This window comes from Drosophila serrata, unplaced genomic scaffold (genome assembly GCF_035046125.1).
Source record: "Drosophila serrata isolate PLE 108 unplaced genomic scaffold, ASM3504612v1 contig_347, whole genome shotgun sequence".
NCBI lineage: Eukaryota > Metazoa > Arthropoda > Insecta > Diptera > Drosophilidae > Drosophila > Drosophila serrata.
The window spans coordinates 938,169-963,197 of record NW_028257245.1 but is presented as its reverse complement, the minus strand read 5'-3'; the positions used below and the strand labels follow the sequence as shown (position 1 = coordinate 963,197).

General features: G+C 38.7%; 3 protein-coding genes across 3 annotated transcripts; all 3 read right to left on the bottom strand.

Moving 5' to 3' along the window:
* Positions 1-13,203: 13,203 nt before the first annotated feature.
* LOC110189335 (uncharacterized) lies at positions 13,204-14,202 on the bottom strand. The gene is made up of 2 exons (XM_020959377.2): positions 13,669-14,202; positions 13,204-13,600 (listed from the first exon to the last, which is right to left on the bottom strand). Exons 1-2 carry the CDS (start codon positions 14,200-14,202, stop codon positions 13,265-13,267), a joined length of 870 nt encoding a protein of 289 aa, XP_020815036.2. The 3' UTR covers positions 13,204-13,264.
* A 587-nt stretch (positions 14,203-14,789) lies between these two features.
* LOC110189333 (uncharacterized) lies at positions 14,790-16,445 on the bottom strand. The gene is made up of 2 exons (XM_020959376.2): positions 15,389-16,445; positions 14,790-15,323 (listed from the first exon to the last, which is right to left on the bottom strand). Exons 1-2 carry the CDS (start codon positions 15,893-15,895, stop codon positions 14,991-14,993), a joined length of 840 nt encoding a protein of 279 aa, XP_020815035.2. The 5' UTR covers positions 15,896-16,445; the 3' UTR covers positions 14,790-14,990.
* A 150-nt stretch (positions 16,446-16,595) lies between these two features.
* On the bottom strand, positions 16,596-17,186 carry LOC110189597 (uncharacterized). Its single transcript, XM_020959730.2, has one exon. The coding sequence runs from the start codon at positions 17,184-17,186 to the stop codon at positions 16,779-16,781; it is 408 nt and encodes a 135-aa protein (XP_020815389.2). The 3' UTR covers positions 16,596-16,778.
* Positions 17,187-25,029: the final 7,843 nt, after the last annotated feature.

The window sequence follows — 25,029 nt, the reverse complement described above, 5'->3', positions numbered from 1 at the left end:
TCATCGATGTGTCATCAACAATACATCGATGAATTGATGATGAATCATCGATTTATTGTTGATGAATTTCTATTGATGACAGCCTAGGACATGCCCATGTTAAATTCATCAACAGTTTGTATGGGCTGTCATCGATGAATCATCAACAGCACCCCCTTCGCTGTTGATGAAACGTTGATGAATTACTGATGACAGGTACTGCAGGGTACAATGTATTTATATATGTGTATCGAAACACCCACGCAGCTCACGAGCAAAACAACGGGTCTTTTTCCAAGTGTGTGCGAGAGAAAAGGGAATAATGGGCAAGCCCTTTCCACTTTCCATTAAGAGAGTGGGCAAGCAAGAGTGAATAGGCAAGTCTTTTGCCCTTTCCACTTTCCATTGACAGCCGAGCAAGCAAGAGAGGGACAAATATAGATTTCTCCGAAGACTTTGGTGTAGAAATGCAGCCATAATACCAATCTTTTTGGCATTTCTGTGACCCTGTGATTAAACATCGAACATTTTTGTATTTTTTCCCAAAATTATGATTAATTTCTTTTTTGGAGAAGACGACAATAATGCAAGTATTGGAAATGGGGTTGGGGCATTGCCAATATCTCTTTGGGGAGCAGTTTGTCAAAGAAACTGAAAGTCAAAGGTCTTGGAAACGAATAGGTGAGCAGCGAAAACAAGAAAGCAGCAGAAGACGCGTCTCCAAATCTTTGGGGCCTCAACTTGAACGTGTTGCGCCAGTTTTTGGAGCCAAGGTCTTCGCTTGTAGCAGGCGAGGAGCAATCAGCGATCGCGTTTTCTACTCACTTTTTCTTCTATTTTCGGTTGCCAAGAGACTAGAAATGGAGTTGACCTGGGGGTTGTGCTGTGTCACGCCATTGCAGCATCCCAGGCACAAGTGTAGCCAAGTGTAACACTGGCCACCAGGCGAACAGATCTCGAGCAGGTCTCCCCCAACGTTGGAAGACTGAGATTTTCTACGGCTGGCTGCATTGGCTGGGAAAATGTTCCGCCACGATTTCGGGCCATTGTTTGTATATCACAAGACACATAGAGAGAGATGGGTGAGCGGTGCCCTTTCCACTTTCCATGAATTTGTTTAAATGAAATGGAAGGAAAAAATGTTTAACAATACAACTGACTTGTTTGTTTAACTAATTGAAATTCACTAGGCGCAGAGAACGCGTAGGGTGCGTGTGGAAAGTGAATGCATGGCTGGTTTTTCTAGCCTCTGCTACCTGCTAGTGGAATTTTCGGGGGTTTTTCTTGGTTTTACAATGGACAAATCATAGCTCTGCATTTTATGATTTCCTATTTAAATGCTACAGTTTTTCCCCCAAAATGTAAAATGACAAGTGAGAGTGATCTCGAGAGCGAGAGTGGTGACCCCGATACGACCCCCATGGAGCATGCTTGTTTGTTTGTTTCCTATTTTTGTTTGTTTTGGTTGTGAATATCTGAATAGGTCAACAGCATTTCCAGGCAGTCACAAATCTCTCCGAATGCTGCTGGGTGACCTGCTGGAAGGGCGACATGTATTGTGCATGTGATTTCGGGAAATGCGTGGAAAGTTCATGGAATATGAGGCTGTTCATGCTGCTGTGCGTGAGGGAGGGAGGGACTTCCCCTGCTGTTATGTTCGCCTGCTGAAATGCTATACATTTGCATCATTTAACTCTTTTATATAGCAAACTCTCACATTTGATCTATAATTCCCACGCTAATCCCCGCACATGCCAGGCCAGATCATCGTGTGTTTTTTTGGTGTGCATCCGAGTGTGACCTTTGACTAGGCGAGCAGCAACTGACGCCTGCATCCGAGTAAATCCCAGTGCATCCAACTGCATCCGACGAGGGCTCTGGGTTATATGCATATATATGTATATATGTATTTAACAAATGCATGCGAGGTTTTTTTCGGGTTCGTTTCTGTATTTGGTTGATCGCACTTTCGTTTCGGATGCTGGGTTTAGTTTTCCAAATTCACGATTTCCACCTACTATACCATGTTGACAGCCTGGGCGGTTTGGTTACGCTTCAGTGATCTGGCGAATGGGATCAGGAGAGGATTATCTCTGCTAGAGATTCAATATTCCATTAAATATTTGTTGTGCTTTAGTTTTTCATCTTGTTTTTGGAACTGCAAACCTGTTCTATTGATCCAGTTGGTCACGCTCCACTGATTTCATTCTCAGAACTAATCTGAGGAGTGAGTTGCTCTTTGACCTCTTCAATATTTCTTCCAATAGATTTTCTCAATGATCTTGTAGTGGATTTTGATGCTGGCCGGTTCGCTTAATCCACTTGGTCACGGCTCATTGATTTTCCGTGAAAATTCTTAAGAATTTTCCAGATTATTATGGAGTTGTTTTCTACCTGCAACTCCAGTGCCTGCAGCTAGATTTTGGTTTGAAATGTTTTTCACTTGGGTGTCCTTGCGGCTGAGTCTGCCAGCCTGTTCGAATGCTTCAGTTATGTGACTTTTAACTCTTTCATTGGGGTTTCTTAAAGATTATAATTATAAATTCAATTACATAAGAAACTATTCTGTTGTGCCTTTATTTTTGACATATCATCTAACTATAAACATAATAGTTCCGTTTTTATTTGAATTGCAGAATTTTTTTAGATTTTTCACAGACTCATAAATTTATTTTAAAATGTCATTGTTTTAATAAGCATAGTGTGCCTTTTTAATTGGCATACCTTTTCCTTTTAAATTGTTAGTTAATTTTATTGATCTTTTTCTCATAAAATGAAATCTGTAATTTTTCTTTGATGTAAACTTCTGATGTAACTTCTGGCAAACTGTAGCATTCGAATAGGGTTACAAAAATTATAGAAGGATGCTGGAAAAGTAAAGGAAAAGTCCCGATAATACAGAATACATTTTCCTATAAAGGTTTCTTTTTGCAATTTATGTTCACCGGATTTCTTCTCGTGTATTATTCATGCTTCGTTGATTTTTACTCCTCCAACAAGAATAGAAAATTATTGATGTTTCTAATCATGTTTAGATATTCTAAAACTGGTTCTTCAAAACTTCTTCTAAAACTGGTTCTTATCATAGACATTATAGACAAATTAAGGAAAGAGTTAGGATGCTGTAAACTGTAGCATTTGAACAGGCAAACAACAAATTTAGCAAAATGCCGAAAACTCAAAGATTCAGTTCAAAGTGGAAACTCTCACGTTGAGAATTCATCTACCTGTAGATGCTGCAGGTAATTTTCCTTTTAACAATTTTCCAGGCACATTTGGCAATGGCAATTTATGTCAACCTGTTAGATTTTTCCATTTCGGGTTCACTTCATTGGTTTTCCGAATTTTCATTCTTATTAATTCTAATTCAGTTCTTAATAAAAAAGGGTTGATATAATGAAAACTGAACTAGAAGTAGAGAGAGCAGATGCAGGGGATGCTGCAGATACTTTTCCGGAATGCAGGTGATGCTTCAGGTAATTTTCCGAGATGCATTTTCCTTGTTTCCATCCTCGCTAAAATTTATGTTAACTTGGTTTATTTTTTGATCTTGGTCACGCTTCACTGACTCTCTGGAAGTAAATAAGGAACAAATATCCTGTTTTGTAATTATTAGGAATGAATGAAATAATGAAAATTAATTAAATTAAATGATGAATTCAACTGTTTTTTCTACATGTTTACCTATTAATTTTCACAGCCTTCGACACACTTCAGTGAACTCTCAAAATTACTATTATTAGAGAGATATATATTTTTCTGGCAATAGTCTATCAGAGTTGTTTTCCTGTTCCTTAGATACACAAGGCCGCGCTTCAATGATTTTCATCTCAATGTTGTGGGATGCTACTTACCTTATACATATATATATTTTCTTTGTACTGGAAAATATATTTTTACCTGTGAAAATTCGGTTCACTGGTTACTGCTTTTCCAAAGCTGTTATCCTGTTCGAATGCTACACTTCTGTGACCTTTAACTCTTTCTCTGTGCTCGTATAGAGATAATTTGTTGGGAAACCTTAGTGAACCATAAACCTTGACGTTTCATTGTGTTTAAAGGGTTAAGATGCTGTAAAATGTAGCACTCGAATAGGCTAACACAAAATGTAGCTAGTTGTTAGAAAGTCTTGGTCAGGTAAGCAGGTGAGAGGTTACAGACATTTTTAAGCTAGAACAAATAAAATAAATGCTGCAGATCTGGTATTTAATAGACCCATTTCCTATTTATGAAAACCTAGTGATATTTCAGTTTTTCTTAACGCTTCATATTATTTTGTATATTATTTTGTATTATTTTATATATATCTGAAACTGTAAAGATGTGTGCATTGTAAGATTTTATGTTGTATTGCAAACGTTATTCACAAGATCTTGTTCACCTGGTTCTTGATTATGCAATGTTTAGCCTTATGTAAAATGTGTTCTTTTGGCCGTTTAATATTTACATTACAGCATCCGATATCATTGTCTAAAGTGGTCAAAACTGTAACATTTGAATAGGCGAACAAAATTTAAAATAAGTAGATGTATAGGAAATCTATAAAGACAGAAATTCAAAGGTGATCCCTTGGGTTCGACAGGTACATTCCTTGTTAAACACACAGCTAATGATGCTGCAGCATTTTCTTTACAGTTTCCCACTGCTCATGATTTTCTTGTTTCCTCGCTACCTGCTTATGTTTTCAGTGGAAAACTCTAGCAACAACCATGTACCGACCTTTGTGGAAATGTATGTATAGGGATCTCCTGCAGTGATCTTTCCTCTGACAATTTTGTGAACCTGATACTTGATTCCCTGTTTTTCCATTTCAACGATTTTGAACTCGGCTTGCATTCGTGGCGATGTAGCGAATGTAAACATTTGAACATGAAGTTGTACATATTTACACCTACAACTATCTATGTATATATGTGCGAAGGGAAAATGTTTGCACTTTGAAGAATAGTTTAGTCCCCTCTAACAACTGTTTCTTATTTATGCCTACCTATTCGCCTTTAACATCTTGGTTACGCTTCTTTGATTTTCCTCAAGATGTTCTCATCATCTGTCATGGGAATAGAGTTTTGGAAATTGGGTCAACGTTTTGTGGATCTTCGTTTCGTTTTGTGGGTGCTTGAAAGATCTCCTGTTGCTGGCCATCGTGTTAACCTGTTCCCTGGATACACGCGAGTGCGCTTCAGTGGGTTTTCCCATTGCCAGAGATGCTCTCCTCGTTCTCCTCCTCCTCCTCCTTGACTCCTCCTTGGAGCAGGGCACGGCCCTACACTGGGTTTGCTGTTAACCTGTTCGAAAATTATGCATCGATGCGCATCAGCGGCAATCATCATGGAAACATAATGGCATGGCATGGTATGGCATGGCATGGATGCTGCTAATGATGCTGTTGTTGTTGATGCCCAAGGAGGTACCTGAAATCTTAGCTATCTGGCAATTCTGTTCACCTGTTCGTTTGCTACACTTTATGCATGCTTCGATGGTTTTCTAATTATGATTTATGATTATGATGCCTCGGGGATTAAGACTCACACAATGGCCCCCGAGGGCGAGAAGGTTCCCATTCCCATTTTACTTTCAGTTTCAATCTGTGACCTCTCTCTCATTGTTTGCCTTTGTGTTGTGGGTTTGTGGTTGCCATGATCACCACAAATCCCTGCCAAACAAAAGGCCCAAAGGCTTAAATCTGTATCATTCGAACGGGAGAACAGAACACTCAAACCCAAGATCTTCTAGCTGTCTTCTGTGGTTATGTATTCAAGCGGGTAGAGATTCAGGTAAGGCAAGCTAAGGTAGAAGACCCTTTTCAATCTCTCCTCGTCTGCTTGGGATGCTGTGGCCCTGTTGGCCACGTTCAGCTTGATTGCACTTTAAACCGCAGGCGGTGCCCCGAGGGATATTTTCGATCTCTTCCTGGAAATCCACACAACAAAAGACCTGAGAGCTCGGGATGACTTTGATGGATGGTATTGGTTTGAATTCTTTGTTTGTTTTGCTAATTGATTTTGAACAGGTCAGCATAAGGTGATAGCAGGGAGGTCACAGGAACCCATTTGAACCCCTCTCTGTGTGTTCTATAATTGAATACGATGATTGCTTCCTGTTTATTTTAATACGGCGTGAAATTGTAATAGGCTGGCAGCGTTGAGTAGCCAGTTTTCTTTTGGTTTCGCTCGACTCTTTGCCACTTGAGTGGTTCCTTGGGCCCAATCAACGCATTTGTAATTCGATGCGTGTTGCCGGTCATTATGAGGGTCTTTGGTGTTCGTTCTTTGGGACTTCCCCTGCCTGCTGCAGTCGCTGTGAGCCTATTGAAAAACATGGAATTATCGTGACAAACATCGGGGTTCATTAAGTCGTTTAAAAACATACCAGCACACACATTAGGGAACGATCGCTTCACTGCCCTCGATCCTCGCTCTTCGATGTCGATGATCGGCGGCACTCTGGAGGGCGTGTCATTTGAGAACCCTATAATTTCCAGCTGATAATCTTGGCTGATGATCGCTAATTGGCTGTCAAAGGGACAGGAACCCAGGCTGGAGGAGCAAGCAAACGGGTTTGGTGGTGGCTTCTCCCTGCCTTTCTTCGGGGTTGCTCTACTTTGGCTGCCACGTGCCCCATAATCTCGACTTCCTTTTCTTTTGTAATTTGATGCTTGTAAATGTCTTGGACGGGAACAGGCACACATAGTTTTCAGTAAGCCGAGAAGATGTTTACTTTTGGCTGTGATGTTTCTTTGGTTTTTATTTCGGCTTCACGTTCCTTCACAGTATATACACATATGTACATATATTGGTGGTGGAATTTGATTTTGAACTGGAAAACGGGAAAGGGAAAGGGGACTGGAAGAGCGGCAAGATGATTGCAGGTCTTGTGCGTAATTGAATTACTTAATGGTGCGTTCGTGAAGAGGTTTCTGGTTTTTTTAACTGTGAATTCTTCTCCCTTTCAGGGTTGAATTATTGTATAGTATAAGTTAAGTTATTTTCCTTTAGAAATTACTTTCTTTGAATATATATTTATACTCATTTTTTTATATATTTATATATATAAACGATTTCTAGCTAAATAAATTTTATTTAATTTAATTGTAGTTATTTATTTTCATATTAAAACTTTAAATATTTAATGTAGAAACTATTTTTTTTATTGTATTCAATTATTTTCATATACGTCAATTTATATTTCTGTCCCCATATGTTATATATAGAAATTAAAAACTATAATATTAAAATAACAAAAACAAATAATTTTCTATTGTCTAAAAATATTTGTTACTTATTTCCATTCCATTCCAATTCAAATGCACTGTAAGGAATATAATGCATTAAATAAATATGATATAAATATAACATATAAATAATTTAAAATGTACTATTTATTATTAAATATTTAAGTTTTTTGAATTTTTTATAACAAAACATATATTTTATATATTAATAGTTTTAAATAAAAATATAAAATTACGAAGAATGGAAGCTAACTTCAAAAACACAAAAAGGATACATATGACTATCCTTGTGGCTTACAATATATGTTTTAACAATTCATTATCTAATACAATTTTGAAAAATGTGTACTTCTTAAATTTATTTATTACATTTATTATAAATTAAGATTTAATGTTGAATGGAAATAAATATGACTATTGGAAATCATTAGTTTTTTAAATAGAAGACATAAAATATGAATTTTATGAACTTAAAATGTGTGTTTATTTGATAACCCCTTAGAAATTTATAAAAATAATTAGGAACAATTGTTGCATCGAGTGGGAGTGGTCGATTTGTCTGTTAATACTGATTAAGAATATATTGATTTATGGGCTTAAAAATGGCTGACATCCTTAATGTATTTTTTTTTTATTTTATACCAAATTTTAGCATTTTATTCAGTTAAATTATTTGGATTAATCTATTAAATTAAATTCAAATAAATTACGATCATACTCTTTCTTGAATACTCTGACCCAATAATGTTTTCAAAATAATATAGAGCCCCTTTTTCATGACTACGAATTTAAGTGTCCAACAGGAACTCTCACTTTCCAATAAGATGAACTTGTTGAACTTGTTGGAAATATTTGAATCCACAAGAAATACAAGTATTCACCGGCTTTAGTCTTTGCAATGCTCTTTCACCTTCACTCTCGTTCTGTTTTCCTGATCGGCGTTCTGGCTTTAGGACCAAAAGTTCTCACGACCAATTCCTTTTTCACACAGCCATCGTTCTTGTAACGGCTAATGGCCGGGAATTTCCCACACGATGTTGACACAAGCGAACCGCGACAAACAGACGGCCGTTAAAAACCCTCCACAAACACAGCACATGACACACACACTCACACTCGCACCGAAAGGCCATACGAATTCCACACAGTCCACATCCACATACACATCCACATCCACATCCGTTTAACGTAACGATCGAGGATCTTGTTGGACGAAGCAACACCAACAACAACAACCAGGCAGGCGGCGAAGGAAAGGAGAGTGAGAGCGAGCGTGCGAAGTCTGAAAAGTGGAAGGAAGCGACTAGCGAGTTCTCCTGCTCTCCTGGTCCCTTTTCCAGTGTCTCAATTCCCAGTTCTCACGCGAGCACATGCCAAAACGGACAGGGGATCGAGAGAGTCGCAGGGAAAACAATTAACAACTAATTTAAGCCTGTGCATATAATTTCGAGAGTTGTGTGAGAGAGGATGCGGAAAGGGGAGGGGGTGAGAAAGGTGCCTTATCTTCAGGAGTCGTGTGAAAAAATACGTTACATTCCTGCCGCCGGTTCGGCATTTATTCCCACGCGATCCTCAACTCTCGTTTTTGTTGGTTTTTTGGGTTTTCGTTTTCTCACAACGAGCATACCCAGTGGTAGCAGGATAAAAGGGTATATTGGACTCATAAAAATGTATGAAAGGGAAGGAGGGAGCGTGAGTCCTGAGTTACAATGATATGTTTTAATTTAAGTCAGCCAAGAATATTAGTAGTCATACAATAAATATTAATATAAATAAATAACCGTTTATAATAAAATACATAATATATAATAAATAAAAATGTAAAATTAATTTTTTTTAAATAAATATAATTAATATATAATAATATCAAATATGCTCCAATAATAATAATAAATAAATAATAAATTTTTTAAATACCATGTAAACCATGTCCTAACAAGACATTAAATAATATTCTATACACAAATATTTATATTAATAAATAACCATAATAAAAGATATAATAAGACATTTTGTTTTTGTTTTTGTTGTATAAATAAATATTAGACCGAAGATATTTAAATTCCATTTATTTTAAATAAAAATAAATCCCCACAAGGTATCTTCAAGTCGTGTCACTTAACCCAATGTACTTCCTTGTTGTTTTTTTTTGTGTGTCTTCGTTCACACGCTCGGTGCGTAAGAAAGAGAACTTCGTGGGATGAGCAAGGGAGGGATGCTGTCGCTGCTTGCTGATCGCCTGTTGGAAGATCAACAGAATTCAATTGAAATTCTCACGCTCCAAGGCAAGGAATTTTACCTGCCGTGAAAGGATTACGCCCACATTAGCTGTGAGATCTTTGGCTCAAAAACGAAGGAAAGATCTTTCGTTTTTTTAGCTGAAAAGAGAAGGAAAGATCTCTCGATATGAGAGTTGGATTAACTCGAAATATGTTTTTGGGTTTGCTGAAAGCCGCTTATAAAAGGTGACACTTTCAACCCTCTTTGGTCTCAAGACGATTTTAAGATGTTCTCGCCCAGGAAACTCCTATTCATTCTGTTTTCCTATTAGAGCCCAAGATATGGCACGACTTCTTTATTTTATCTTTTTTTTATTTTGTCTTGGATTTCCAGTCCAGTCCCAAGAACAACCCTCATTTGTGAGTAGAGTAATCTTCCCTGCTCCTGAGATTGCTGTTGTCCTGGTAACGTCCAAGACATAATGTTTCGATATTCTTTCTCGTAATGAGGGTTGCAAATGTCTCAAGGGGAACGGGAAGGAGTGAGAGCTAAGACCTTCTTGAATAGTTTCTGGTGGTAGTTTTTAGCGACTTTCTTTGAGCTCACAGGTAAGCAAAGGTGAGTCCTGCTTGTTGGCAAATCTGTTACCCTGTTAGCAATTTTAATCGAAGCGAGGATGGTTTTATCGCATTTGCATATCTAAACTATTCGAAAGGACCCTCGGAAAGTGTCCTTGCCACCACGCTGTAGTCCTGATACCAAACACGTAATTAGTATTCCTTATATAGACTGCATTCTCACGCTGCAGGAATGTGAATTCTCAAAGGAATCCATAAAAGACTCAAGATTTCCTAAGGTTTCATTTATCAGGTTATGCCTTAAATTTGGACCAAGGATCATGGGTTTAAGGATGCTGCTGGCCTAGTAGAAAATGCCTAATTAAGCCAATATACGTTCTCACGCCTCGACTGACAACAACAAAGAATCACAGCATGTGGCATGAGGCGTCGTTCCAGGAAAAAGTAAACATAAAAAACTATCCCAAATAAATAAAAAATACACATTTCTTCTTAAAAGAAACGGAAGCTGAAACAGGAAATGGCAAATGGTAAAATTAGAAATCAATTTCCGGTTCGAGGAAATGTTATTTAGAGTGGTAACAAAATCCATTTCCTGTTGTTAATAACAATTTCCGCACGAATTGGTGCCGCTTCCGGTTGATCCTGCAGGTGATGATCTTTTCTCAAGATCGTGCGCTGCTTCCTGAGGCTATGTTCTTGGCCTTAATTATGGATTAGGTTTTAGGGATGCCTCAGAAACCACTTGTTGTTCCTTCTGCTGTCCTGTTTAGTAATTGTCAGTTTTAACCACCACTTGAAACGGTTTCCCACGCGACAAACCCATAATAGTTTTCCCATGAAAATTAAATCGTTTGTAAGACGACCTTCCCAAGGATTTTCTTAGGTTCCTTTTTTTAATAACTCTTGTGTTGGTTTTATTTTTTCCCATTAATGCAACATTTTTTCGGTTCTCTATTGGGATACCTTTACTGATTTCTCACACGCCCTTATCTTTGATCTGAGAAAATCTTTGAACAATTTTCCCAGGATATCAACAAGTTACCCATCGCTATCCCTTCGGTTCGTTTCGTTTTCAGGTAGAATAGAATTTTCCAAGATAATTTTTTCACAACATCACAGCCCTCATGTTCTGAAAATTCTGTTTTCCTGGTTTAATTTTTTCTGGGGCTTGAAGAGTTCAATGATTTTTCTCACGACGAACTTAGATGGTTATCTTATATTCACATTTTCACACGACTGATGAAAATTGTTCCCACGAAGCCACTTTAAAGAAGGTATTGGAATGAAAATGGGTCGGAAAATGGGACTTAGAGTTCCCAGGACTATTATATCAGGTAGCATCCCTTGCGGAAAACCTTATAGAGTCCTGCCTTTTTAGATGTTCGCCTAGTACATCAGCATCTATTTTTCATAGTTAAGATATAATTTTCACACGATCCTAGACAGGACAATTTCCCATGAATACATCCCCTGCATTAGGAATGTATTAAAAATGCATTTCGTGTAGTTTCCCATGCAACAGGTTGCAGGAAATGGTTTCATCGTGTGCCCCATTGCAGCTGCATTTTCCCAGGACCCTTTGGCAGGTACCAACTGTCTTGCTTCGAATGGAAAACTCTCTGTGACTCGTGCTGCTTTTCACTCTGCTGGCCTGGTGCGAAAGTTCGAAAATATCACATCTGGTTTGGAAAATTCACACGCTTGGGAAATCGTCCCAGGCAGATGAAAAGGTTCCCACAGCTGCTTCGGCTGCAACCCAAAAGAATTTTTTTATTGTTGTTAGAAACCGTTTTTTAAACAATGAGGGAGGGTCCCTTTTTTAAAAATCAACAGGTTTCCCGGAAAATGGGTGTCCCTTGTGCAGTCGATTGCAGCTGCATTTTCCCAGATTCCTCGGCAACAGGTAGTTGAATTTTCGGGAAAACTCTAACTTGGCTGCAGTTTTTGCTGTTGGCCTGGTCCATGAGTTTTCCAACTGCTTGATAATTTTGGAAAACTCTCACGATCAGGACACACGCTTTTAGAAGATTTAAGGCTCGGATAATTTTCCCACAGCTGCCACAGCTGCAAAATCAAATTCATTGGGAGGAAACTGTTTTTTAAGACCATCTCTTTTTTGTTGAAAAGATCAAATGCGATTCCTTTTCCCAAAAGAAACAGCTGCACCTTTCCAGGTGGCCAGCAGGTAGAATTTCGAAGACGTTCTTCGGTGACAGCTACTGAAATGGCTGTTGGCCTGATCCATGATTCTTCTCGGCTTGATATAAACACGTTTAATTCTCACGATCCCGAGAAGATTAAGGATCAACGCCATATCCTTTTCGACTTGAGCAACAGGTCCTACCTGCCTTTCTTCGAAGACCACAGGATAACGTCTCTTCACTCTCCTCATTCGCTGCTTAATTTTCTGATCTCCTAATGAAAATGGTATAAAATTAGACAAATCTTTAAAGGTTTTCACATGGCTTAAAAAACGCATCCCCAGAAAATATGTTCAAGCAAACAAAGGATTACTTGGTTCCCAAGCATTTTCCCAAATATCGACACATGTTGACTACCTGCTCGTGCTCGTTTTCCACACATTTTCCGAGCACACCTACCACTTTTGCTGTTAGCCTAGTTATTTTTTGGAAAGGTTTCCCAAGCATCGGGAATATTTCACACGGTCCCGGCCCGTGACAATACCTCCGAGGAATCTTTGCCAAAGGTTCATCCTATTCATTATGTGTATTCATGTTTCAAAAACTATATAGCCTGTGCCGGTCTAAGGTTCACACACATCTGCCAGCCAGATGTGGAAATGCGATAATGGAAATTCTTTCAAAAGAAAACCCACACAAAGTGATCCCTTGGTTTTATGTGTTTCCAGATTCCGAGAACTAAATCCCAAAGCGGTGCCCTTTGAGTTGCCTTAAATTCCAAAGATGGTTCGTGCGGGTACCTGAAAAACCAAGTTGAGAGACCTTTTTTTTGTCATGTGTGCGTGGGTTTCCAAGAGATACTGGTCTTGTTTTAAATTCTGTGCTCCTGATATATCAGATCATTCTGGCGGAAAGGAGACAAAGAGTTTGAAAATCTTATAAATCGAGAGTTCTGTACATTCTCAATTGCAGCATACTTTTAGGAGACAAGAAATTCTATAATCATCACCCAACGAAATTATAATTTCAGTATAAATAATAATTATAATAATCCGAAATCAAACTTGTTTTTTTTTTATTATCTTATTCAGTGTTCTTTTTAAGACTTCCCCTCACTTAAATCTCAATTCGAGGCAACCCAGGTGCCTATTGGGGCCTTGGAAGGGATTTCTGATGGTCACACTTCGGAAATCTCTATCCTTAATATCCATATACATTTGATGTGGGCATCTTGAAGAGCAGGAACTCCTTCCACAGGTCTGTTCATTGCCTATGCAATCGAGAATGAGACTCCTTGCGATCCCTATATTATAGCTGGTTGTGTAAATCGTATTGAAGGCACATTGCCGTGAGGTTCTTATGCGATTTCTGGCATTGGACTCTGCCTCTCCAATAAGCCTTTGGAAGTCGTTCCAGCTTTTGGCAACCTCAGCATCCAGGGGGATGACCTGGTTTTATAGAATATATGTGCAATTAATTTAATTAAAATATATTGATAATATAATGCATAACTTACTGCTTTCTTGAGACAATTATTAAAACCCAATTGCGACTTTTTGTGCATTCTCTCGCATGTATCCTTGTTGGTGTTCAAAATGTAGGTGGCATACCTTTTGATATTATTACAACTAGTCAGGGCACTACTTAGGATCCCATCCAGGTAAACCTGAACCCCGCAGGAGTTCATGGAAGCCCGAAGTTGACTGACTGAAGGCACCGTTCCACTGTAGTTGGCCACGCATTGACGATGCCAGGAATCAATCTTCTCGTAGGGTCGGATCCAGGCCCATGTCTCCTCCACCTTGGCCTGCATAAGTTCGCTCTGCACCTTCACAGCCTGGATGTCCTTACCGAATGCTTTCCGAAAGTTGTCTAGTGTGTCCTCGCACATCCTCAGTCTCTCATCGTAATGGCTTTGGTGGAGTTGCAGGAACTCTGACATGGCCTTAGTGACATCCAGAGGAGGTTCTTGGTATTCACTATGTGAATGGGACGTCACTTTCGTGGCCAAAAAGAAGGCACAGCAGATAGCTACTTTCAGGTAATACATTTCGATGTTGAATGAATTATATGGCGATCGATCTTCTTTTTATAGCTAACAGGTGCCTTCTGCCAAACATGGCTAAATTTTATTTAATAATCGTTATGTTTTTTCAGCTGTCTTAAGGCTGTTGTTTCAATATGCACACTTCTTTGATTATTAAACAAAACTGATAGTATTTGTTTAATAGAAGAATTCATATTTAATTTTTGTTTTTTGGGTTTAAAGAAACATTGTTAAAATTTTACGGGATTTCAAGATAACATCTGAGCTTGGTTTTTGTTTGTAGAAGCTTTTCTTTGTTAGTTTAATGAAGAATGAATTTAAGAGTGTTATACAGAAATGATTTTAGTTATTTAAGCCTTTAAAGTGGATAACAAAATAAGGCTAACCATTGTTGCTCAAATTGTAACCATTGTAATTTAAAAAATTGTACATAGAATTCGTCCCTTAAGTCCCTTAACATGGGATTAAATATATACTTTTTTATGGGCAGTTTAAAGTCTGAGTAATTCTAGAGTAACCTAGACAGTTAGTATATTGTCTAAAAAGTACGATCTTAGTGTTGTTAAATAAATATTAAAGTTTCAAACTAATTTTACAGATTATTAGAAAACAATGCAATTTATTTTATCATAAACAAATAACAAGAAAAATTTAATCAATCTTTTAAACAGCATAAAATAGCATTTTTATAAGTTCATGTCTTATCTTTTCAAGTTAAGATTAGAATAACAATTTACATATAAATTTCCATCAAACTGAATCTGTTTGCTCACTTTCAAGACCCCTCTTCATTAATAGAACCTAAACTCCAGGCACTCCATGTTTGCGGATACTGCCTTAAAGGGATTTGCGATGGTGGAATTATCCCGGATACCCGCCAGATCTATGAACTTGACATGAGAACAGCTGGGAAGACAGGAAGACGAGCCACAAATAGTCCTTTGTTCAATGCAAGTGTCCACAAGATTCACGGCAACTTCCACTTTGGAAGTCATGGAATACACCTCCTTGAAGGTACATTGCCAGGAGGTTCTGATCTTCTCGTTGGCCGAGCACTCGGCGGTTTTTAAGTTGGCATTGAAGGTGTTCTGGTTGGTTATGGTATACCTATTGGTATCACTTATCTGCAAGGGCAAATATATTGAATTAGTAATTATTTAAATGAACTTTAAGAAGAGACAACACTCACTGCATTGGTCACACACATGGTGTAGTTCAACTTGTTGGTTGAATAATACTTCACACAGCTGGCCAAAGCGTTCACCAAGGTTTTCGTGTACTGAGTCCTTAGCAAGTTTAGGGTGTTTTCCGCAGGACTTAAAATGGTGCCAATTGTACCCTTGCAATTGGCCAAGGACTTCCGGGCCACGCTGACAGTTGGTAGGCCGGAGCTATAGTTCTGGACGCACTGCCTGGTCCAGGAATCGATCTGAGCAATGGGTCCCAGGCGATCGAAAGCCTCCTCCAGCTTCAGCTGCATGGAGTCCGCCTGCACATCGATGGGCTCCAATTGCTTGGCAAACAGGTTCCTAAAGTTGGCCAACTGATCCTCGTAGAGCTTCAACCTGTCATCGTATTGCCGCTGATTCTCGTGTATATAACCCTCAAGGGAATCGGTGACATCCGTGGCCTGGGTGAGGACACAACCCAAAATTCCTGCAATAATTGCAGCACAAAGAAGCCTCGGTATCTGCATCTTGACTGTGAACTGATGCCGTCGAGGCAACTTCCTTTATATAGACTCTACCCAAGAGCGCTTTCTTATCAGGCTTATGTTTTCCCTTATACAAAAACTGTGACTCCCCATTAAGCATTGGCTTTTGTATATAATAAAATTTCATTCTATATTTTACAATGTGGAATTATCTTAAGTTCTTTGAAGGCTCTCAAAGTGTTTTCTGTGGCGTGATTCCCCAGAATTTCTTTGAATCTACCCCTTATCGTGTCTTTTATATTTGCGCAAGTTTCAGAAATAATTATATTTGCAAACAGAAAGCTTATTCAAAAAAAAAAAATAACGTGAATTTCTTAGAAACCAAAAAAAAAATTAGAGCAACATAACCATGGATTGTTAATTATTATGAGAGGGTTCTCATGGTTTATGTTATCTTGTTTGAGTTGCAAGTTCAAGTTGAGTTGTGTTTCAAAAGTAAATACACGTTATAATCAATGAAAATACATATTGCAGTATCAGAGATTGTAAATAATACTCATTTTTACTTCCAGTTCGTAAAAGGCCATGACAAATCAATGAATCGCTGTTGTTCTCTACAAATATTATAATTATTGATTGTGAATTTGCAAACCCGATCAAATTATTGTCCATAAAAGGTCACTAAATCTGTAGAGTCGCCCACACCGATTGCCGACCAAGTCACAAAATGGAACTTTCTAGCTTTTCAGAGTCTGATTTGAACTTTGTTTTCTACGGTTTTATTAAGCATACGAATAAATATCATAATAATTAAATACAACAAACGCTTAGGTTAGGGTACAATGCGAAACCAAAACAAACACAACTTGCTGGGTTAGTTGTACAGGATCGGATCGAATCGGATCGGATCGGATCGAATATGGGTTTAGTTCTTGACCAACTTGAACCGAGCTGCCTCGGCATAATCCCTGGGATCCGAGAAGTTACGCTCCGGCTTGATGCGCACATCGTTGGGATCGGTGACGAACTCACCGCTCCACACCGGCGGCAGGACCGTGGGCTCCGTGTTGTAATCGAAATAGTCCTGATCATCCGAACGATTCCTCTCCTGCTTGAGGCGGGTCTCGCCGCTCTTCACAAAGGTGCCATCCCATTCGGTGGGCAGGACAATAGGTTCCGTGTTGAAGCCGTAAAAGTTGTTGGTGTTGGTCACATTCTGGTTCTGCCGGCGGATCTTGGACACATTGTTAACAGCTCCATCCGGATAGACGAACTTTCCGTTCCAACCCTCGCACTTGATGGGGATATAGTCCTCTTTCCTGCGCAGCGGCATCTTGGATTTGAGTTTCTTGTTTATTCACGGATATATTGCCAAGTCAGGTTGATCTTTCCGCGGCGCGCTTGCAAACACGATTGAGTTGCTTTCGAGCGGATCGTATTCTAAAATATGATTTCACCTTGTTTGAGCTCAAATAAACAATAAGAAAACAAAAACTTGTCATGTAAATGATCGGTTGTTTGCCACAGAGAGCAGCGGCAGCAGCAGAAGCCGACCCCCGCGATTTACTTGCGGATATTTTGAATCGCTGACGTCAGGGCGTGAGTCTCAGAGCGGTTTCTTCCGACAGCTACAAACGGGTTCGGGCACTGAGAGAAATTGGGTAGTAGTAAGGCAGGTATTAAAAATAAACTATATTATTTACCACTTTCACTATCACAGTGACACGGTAGGAAAATATTACTGATCAAAGAAGAGTTATATTTATACTGACTTAATAGTACTTTCGTTCATATGATCACTGATCAAGGTAAACTATTAGATGCTATATAGTAACAGTATCATCTATTCTGGGCATTTTTTATTCCGGGTTACCTAAAATTTCCAAACTAATTTTTACACAGATGTAAACCTTGCCTAAATTATGTTACATACATATATTATCCATATTTCGTCAGTTAACCTTGTTTATATATAATTATTATATTGTTTAGGTGGTAGTTGCACATTATCTTTAGAAAAATTTAGATTCTAAAATTTAGATATTTCTAAGCAAGCTTTTATACACAAATTCTCCATCATTAACTATATATAATAATAATCATTGAGACAAAGCTGTAATCCTTCCTTATATACCTAAAATTCCCATCTGCTTCTAGAAAATTTCGTAAGATTTATTAAGTTACCAATGATTATTTATGAATTCCACAGTTAAGTCCTATATTATTTCTGTGTTGCTCCAGGTCCTTCTTTAAAACTCTAATTGCATAATATCCTTCCCTGTCACCCCCTTAAATTGTATTTATAAATTCCAGTACTAGCACCCATTTTTCCTCAGTGTAGTTCCTGGTCGCCTCCTCCGCAGGTTCGCACTTCGTTCGGTGGCAGACAATGGCGCGTCGCTTGGCGCTCGGCTTGGCCATATAAAGTCATCGTGTCTGGCAGCTCAATGGCGCAGATCCCGGCCCCAAGCTCTGCCGGAGAGTTATGGCGGTGGCCTAGCTGTCATAGGTGTCTTATGTAAATAAATATGTACATATATCTATATCTTGATTTGAGCAGATTTATATGAATCATTTGTAGAGCCGGCAGCAAAACAGACTTGTTCTGGAGGTGTTTCGCAATTAGAATGTGATTTATTTTGGGAAGCTTGCCGATCTATTTCTGTAGATAAGTTGTGGAAATAATAAATAAGTAATCTACAATAAATGAGATATTGCTTCCTCGTACAAGAAGGCACTTTATATAACCTTTAAAGGCATTGCAATTATTAGCATTTTATTACTCAGAACCTTATAGGGTTGTTTGTTATTAAAATTGGATTAGATGGATATTCTGACTACAATCCCTTGCTTTTTACTGCCGATATATAGTTTCGACTTGTAAAGTTATATAGTTTAGGGTTTATAATTCATCAACTTTTGAAATTACTTTGATATATGTGATCTTTTTTTAACTGCAATAAATTATAATAAAATAATTAAATTGCGACAAGCCCTAGTCACCCACAAATCTTATCGCGCACATTCCTGACCCTTCCCAACAATTCCAAGCCAAGTTATGACTGCCTTTGGGCCATTACTCATTTCCGACGTTGGTTCGTGTCCATGCTAATTGCTAGTCTCATCAGAGTTTTGCCAATTAAGCTTTGCACTGACAGCAGGCGTACAGCAGTTCCTACATAGAAAGATACACTGAGAAAAATTATTGAATTATTTTTAAAATAAATTATAAATTGTTAAAATTATTTTAATAATATTTATTTAGTTAAAAATCTAGAAAAAAACATTTGTTTTTTATTATCAGGGCTAAGCTCATTAAAAAAATACCCATTTCAATCTAAGAAATTTAATTGTTTATAGAAATCATATTTAATAAAGTTGAAATATGTATTGATGTATGGATTAATATTTTCTTTTAATTATGGAAAAAGTTTTGTAATTGATTAATTAAGTAACAAAGTAATTTCATTGAATCTGTTTCCAATATTATAATAATTGTAAATTAAACGATTGTGTTTTCAAATATTATATTGATGTTAATTGGAAATGTAGTAAGACAAATTGATTATTTGGTTTAAGATTATGGAAATATCTTTTTTTCTCTTTGTCTTTTATATTTTATTTTTCTTAAACTATACTTTAATTATCTTGGGATATAAAATATATTAAGTATATAGTTTATAAGTTATATAATTATTTAATTTTCTTAATGATTCTTTTTTCACAGTGCCGCTCCTTTGGGTGTCCGCCTCCTGCTTCGCATTCCTGCTGGATGTGGATGCGTGGCTGGCTTACCTGCGGGATTGGACTTGGACTCCCTCGCCGTGGACCATCGCCGACCTAACCTCCCCCGCTCTCCCCGCCCCGCCCGCTCGCTCCTGCGGTTAACTCCTGCGCCGCTGCCTCGTTAGAAGAAGAGACAGCAACGCCGGCAGCAGAAGCAGAAGCAGCAGCGGCAGCAGCAGTTTGAAACTTTCTCATTTCGGCTCGAATGGAAGAGCAGAACGGCCTGGCCTGGCCTGGCATGGTCTGGCATGGTCTGGCATGGCCTGGCATGGCCTGGCCTGGCTCGTTTTCGTTAGCCGGCCTCGACGTCTGCGCATTTGCTGAGCGCCTAGTCGAAAATCCAACTAATTGCTTATTTTAACCCCTTGAAAACTGGGCGCACACACACATACACACATATACCAGGGCACAATGGGACCCGGGGTCTGCGGGCCTTCGTGTTTATTAATTAACAACACAAAACCCCGAACCAACAAAAGGCCTCACACACACACACACATACACACTGGCACTCACACACACACACGCACACAGGCCAGGCACGCTTAATCCAAGTGCTGTCTCTGGCATATTCATTAGTGTTCATTAGTGAAACAAAATGCTCATTTACTTAACTACTCCGGGACTAACGAGCTAGCTAGCTCCCTCTCACTCTCGCTCAGCCTCCTGCTGTCGTCGTCGCACTCTCCCATTCACCATCTCTTGCACCCCCCTGACGCCCACTGCACTTATCGGCACTCGGCAAGTCACTCGGCTCCTCCACTTCTCTGCCCTCGCGCTCTCTCTCTCCAGCCGTCTCTCTCTCGTGTTGCCAATTAAAATTCCACTTATGCCAAGTTAACTCACTTGGCTCGTTAATTGTTGTGGCTTTTTAATTGGACCCTTTTTTTCTCCTTCTGCCGCTGCCGCTGCTCGCAGTTACCAGTTACCGGCTTTCCAGTTACCAGCTCCGATTCAATTGAACAACAACGGAATAAAGCGCCAACAACTACAGCGACGACGTTCATAATGAATGGCAAAAAAAAACTTGCGGGTGCTCTGCATCCATTTGGGGCCCCCGAAAAGCCGTGCCGCCCTCCCAAGTCCCCAGGCCCCCTTTGGGGTCCCTCAACTACTCCCCGCTCACTGACCGACCAGGTTCTGTTTTTTTTTCTCAATGTCCCATTTGGATGGCTTATCGCTTAGGGTTGTCAGGATTGTTGCCGTGTTAGCTTAATTAAATATATTAATATTATATTTTTCAGTATAGTTTTCCTTTCACTTGAGGTTTTAGGGATTAATGACAATATTTCAAGTATTTCAATATTTAACATTTCAGAATTTAAATTGTTCAAAAAGGAGTAAAGGAAATGTGCTGCTTAAAAGGATCAGCTAATTTCTGTGCCGTGAAACAGTGAAACATACAGAATAATGATTGAATAATAATTGAATTGTAATTTTGTAGGAGTTAAATATCTATTTTAAAAATATCTACTGTCTTCAATCCTACCCTAATCCTATCCTTATAAAATACTTTTAAAAAGGAAATAATAATTCTATACCCCTGTATACTTTAAGAGCTTCGGCAATTGATCTCTATTTTAAAATATTTAAATGCTAAATTTAAACTACACTTCCGTAATCCCTTTTGGGACACACGACAACCCTGTTTGGGGCTCTGCTTCCCGGCTCCGTTCGTTCGTTTCAACTAATGAATGAAACCGCAAGCAGTCGAGCGGCAGCAGCAACAACAACGTGAAACAAAAACCCAACAAAAACCCCTAATTAAAATGCATTTTCATTTGGGACTTCAGAGTGCCGTCAGCTCCTGTCCTCTCCTCCTACTTTTTTGCTCTCTCTCTCTCTCCTCTCTCTCTCTCTCCTTCCTTCCACTGGATCCAGTCTGGCAGAGGCATAACCCAAGAGGGGCTCATTTTCGAATTCCCATTTGGTTGTCAAGCAACCCCAGCAGGAGGCGCCACTGGTCGTCTCGCGAACCGTTATGCCATTGTACACTCACACATACAGGAACACAAACGCACGCATAGTTTGAAGGCCCCCCCATCTACAGCTCAGCCCCCACCTTCCATCGCTTGGCTCTGAATGGCTGCGGGCATATTTAATTACAAAAGCTGCTAATTAGGAAACGTACACACCCACGATGGTTAATTTGTTTGCAAACCAATTAACTCGGCGCATAGTAGCAGGCGCACAGAAAACCGCAGACAGTCGACAGGCAACTGTGACGCCGGCCGAGGCTGAAGCGGTGGCAGAGCCAGCAGCAGCAGCAGCGGCGGCGAAAGAAACGCAGCAGCAGCAGCAGCGGCAGTAGCAGCAAATGGTGTATTGGCCGCTTAGGCCAGGCCCTCTCAGTTCAATGCTGGGGGTCGACAGAAGCCTTACATGGGCCTGGGCCTGGGTCTGGGTACCCTCCGCTGCCGGAAAAGCAGAAAGAACTTTCCAATCCAATCAGTGCCAGCAGCGAACGGTGTGTGTGCCTAGTGTGTGTGTGTGTGTGTGTGTGTGTATTTGGCAATCCCAGCTGGTCTAACTAACTAACAACTGTTAACGAACCCTGGCCACAAAGATAAAGCCAAGATGTACGAGGGGTGACCCCAGAAGGGGGTGACAAAGGGGGAGGCGGGCCAGCTGAAGGCATCCAGACAAATGTCTAATAAATGAAAACGAAATTTTAATGAAAAAGTTACGTTTCATTAAGCGTGTGTGCGTGTGTTTGTTTGCACTAAGAGAAAATGGTGGTAATAATATAAGGGTTCTTAAGGGGGAGTAATTAAGAGCTATGTAATTTTCATAACAATATCGACAGTTATTTGCGAGCTCTGCAATTATGATATCAGTAAATTTGTAATTTTTTTTGCAGGTGTTTATTTATAAATGTGTTTACAATTTTGAGAACTTTAAATATTAATTTTCCAGTAAAGAATCTTTAGGAATTTTAGGTTTAATATCCCGGCATATATTTAATGAAATTACCTTATTTTTGGCTAAATAACTCTAATAAAAAGATCTCTTTTCTTACAAGTTTTCAAAGTTAAAACATTTTGTTATGTAATGTTTAATTATTATTATTATTATTATTATTATTATTATTTAATTAAATTCTTTCTATTAAAATTGAAACTCTTTATAGAGCCAATATGACAGCCCATAAGAAATGTGACATTACTTGCTTTTTTAATAATTATTGAATATTTGTAAATTATTAAAAAGCCTTCATAGTTGAATTTTCTTTTGAAGTTCTAACCAAAAATCTATTCACAAATTCAAGCAACTTGTATTGGAGATCCTAAAATATATTCGAAAATAAATAGATATTGTTTAAATTTATGTAAATTTGTTTATTTCTTAGTTCCTTAATTATTTTCTGCCAGTGCATGTTTGTTCTTAATAAATGAGCTAAAGTTGCTGCAAAAGTTTTTGACGCTCGTGCCGGTGGCCCGTTTATTGTTGCTGCTGCTGCTGCTGCTGGCTTCCGCAGTCGGACAGTTGTGCGTGCTAATGAGTAATAAACCGACGTTGGTGGGAGCGGACTGAACCCCGCTCGCTTCTACAACCAACCAAACCCAAACCCACACCCGTGGCCTAGACGAGCGGCAGACGTGAATGTCAGGCGAACAGAGCATGGAGCAGCATTCCACTCCAAGAGAGAGAGAGTAGAAGTAGTGGGTGCGGATGGGGTTGATTGGGGGGAGGAGTCACTCTCTAGCAGGGTAACTGAAGTCGGAGCTGATGCTGATGCCGATGCCTTTGGTTCCGGCTCAGCTTTCGCGTTAATTAGTTTTGAGCGCTCTCATTATGCAGCTACATGTGACAAGCTAACGGAGGAGAGGATTGGGTGCTGGGTGGGTGGTGGAGGAAGAGAGGAGGACGACACCAATGTCATTCGCCATGCGAGATTGTATCTCTCGCTGCCAGCAAGCAATTCCGCTAATGAGCTTTTTTAGCTGGCCAACAAACATTTTGCCTTAATTAAATTTTTCTCCCAAGATGATTACATTTTAATGGAGCTTGATTTTTTTTCCAAATTTAAGCAGAGAGAAGTTATTTTCAAAAAAGCAAACATAAACACGCAAGAAAACAATCTATAAATATCTTTAAAAATTAAATATTAAATATGTATAAAAGCTGTATATTATTTAAAGGGATCGATATTTTCTGCATAACAAAAAAAAAAAATTTATATTTCATAAATTTAATAAAATATATTATCAAAAAATTATATGATAATATCTACAAGACCTGCCAAATTTCTCATTTAATTTAATCCCTTTGTCACGACATTGTCACCTTTAAATAGTTTGTCTTTTCTAGCCTTTAAATACATTAAGTGAACATTGTTATAACTTTTGCATTAGTTTTGGCTATAATTATAATATATAAAATAAATATTAAAACAAATAAATATTCATTATAATTTATGTATTATACATAAATAAGAATAATAATACATACACATAACGGCAGGAAAAGGTGAAAGTGAACTTGAAGCTCGAGTTTAAAACTGAAATGGTTTTGAGGGATTTTAATGACAAATCCATAAGAACTAATTTGGATCCACCAGTTTATTACTATATCTCGTATTCAAATTTATTAAAATATGGTTAATATAATATTTATACATAAATATCTAGTAATTCATAAAATTCTAAAATTTATATATTTAAACCATATAAGCCAGGGTATTTAATAGTCCAAATAACCAAAACCTGAAATAAATGAAATACTGCTGATAAGGCAAAACGGCTAAATGCGATTGCATTGCATTACACATATACATATACATATCTTTACATACATTTATATACATACATATATGTACATATATATATATATACTTTCTATGGCCGGCATCGACCTCTGTGTTTTGCTGGCAGCCCAAAACGCTCCCCCATCTCCCAGCAGCTATTTACAACTACAACATAATGGCTTATCACAAAAGAGTTGACAAAACAAATATACATACATATAAACGAAGAACCGAACAAAGGGCAATGTGCACGGCACGTTCGGTCCCCCCTGGAGATCCCACTAACCATATGGCAGCACGTGTGTTGTTGGCCCGTATTTTTCGGTTATCGTTGTATTTTCTATATAGAAAACTCTGTTTTTTTTTTGGGCACCTGTTGCCGGTCGCTGGGCGCCTGTTGCGCTGACAAATAATCGATCGTCAGTTATTTATTGATTTCTGATTGATGGGCCCTGTATGGAAATCGAATGCCTTCGATTCGTTTTCAATCGAAGCGCATTAATGGGGTTGGGGTACACATATATGTACATATATCGCAGCTGGGTGGGATCTTCAAGCTTGTTGGGGCGGATTAGCTAGCTTTAGTCATGCGGCCAACAGCAAACGGCAACAGGCACAGATCGTCGTCGCTTCTGTTGGGAAA

Bases quoted from the DNA above. Each gene is read 5' to 3' on its own strand.
- LOC110189335 (XM_020959377.2), bottom strand. From the start codon at position 14,202: ATGTATTACCTGAAAGTAGCTATCTGCTGTGCCTTCTTTTTGGCCACG. The intron at 13,601-13,668 runs GTAAGTTATGCA...CTATAAAACCAG, and splicing joins ATAATTGTCTCAAGAAAGCA to GTCATCCCCCTGGATGCTGA.
- LOC110189333 (XM_020959376.2), bottom strand. From the start codon at position 15,895: ATGCAGATACCGAGGCTTCTTTGTGCTGCAATTATTGCAGGAATTTTG. The intron at 15,324-15,388 runs GTGAGTGTTGTC...TTGCCCTTGCAG, and splicing joins CCATGTGTGTGACCAATGCA to ATAAGTGATACCAATAGGTA.
- LOC110189597 (XM_020959730.2), bottom strand. From the start codon at position 17,186: ATGCCGCTGCGCAGGAAAGAGGACTATATCCCCATCAAGTGCGAGGGT.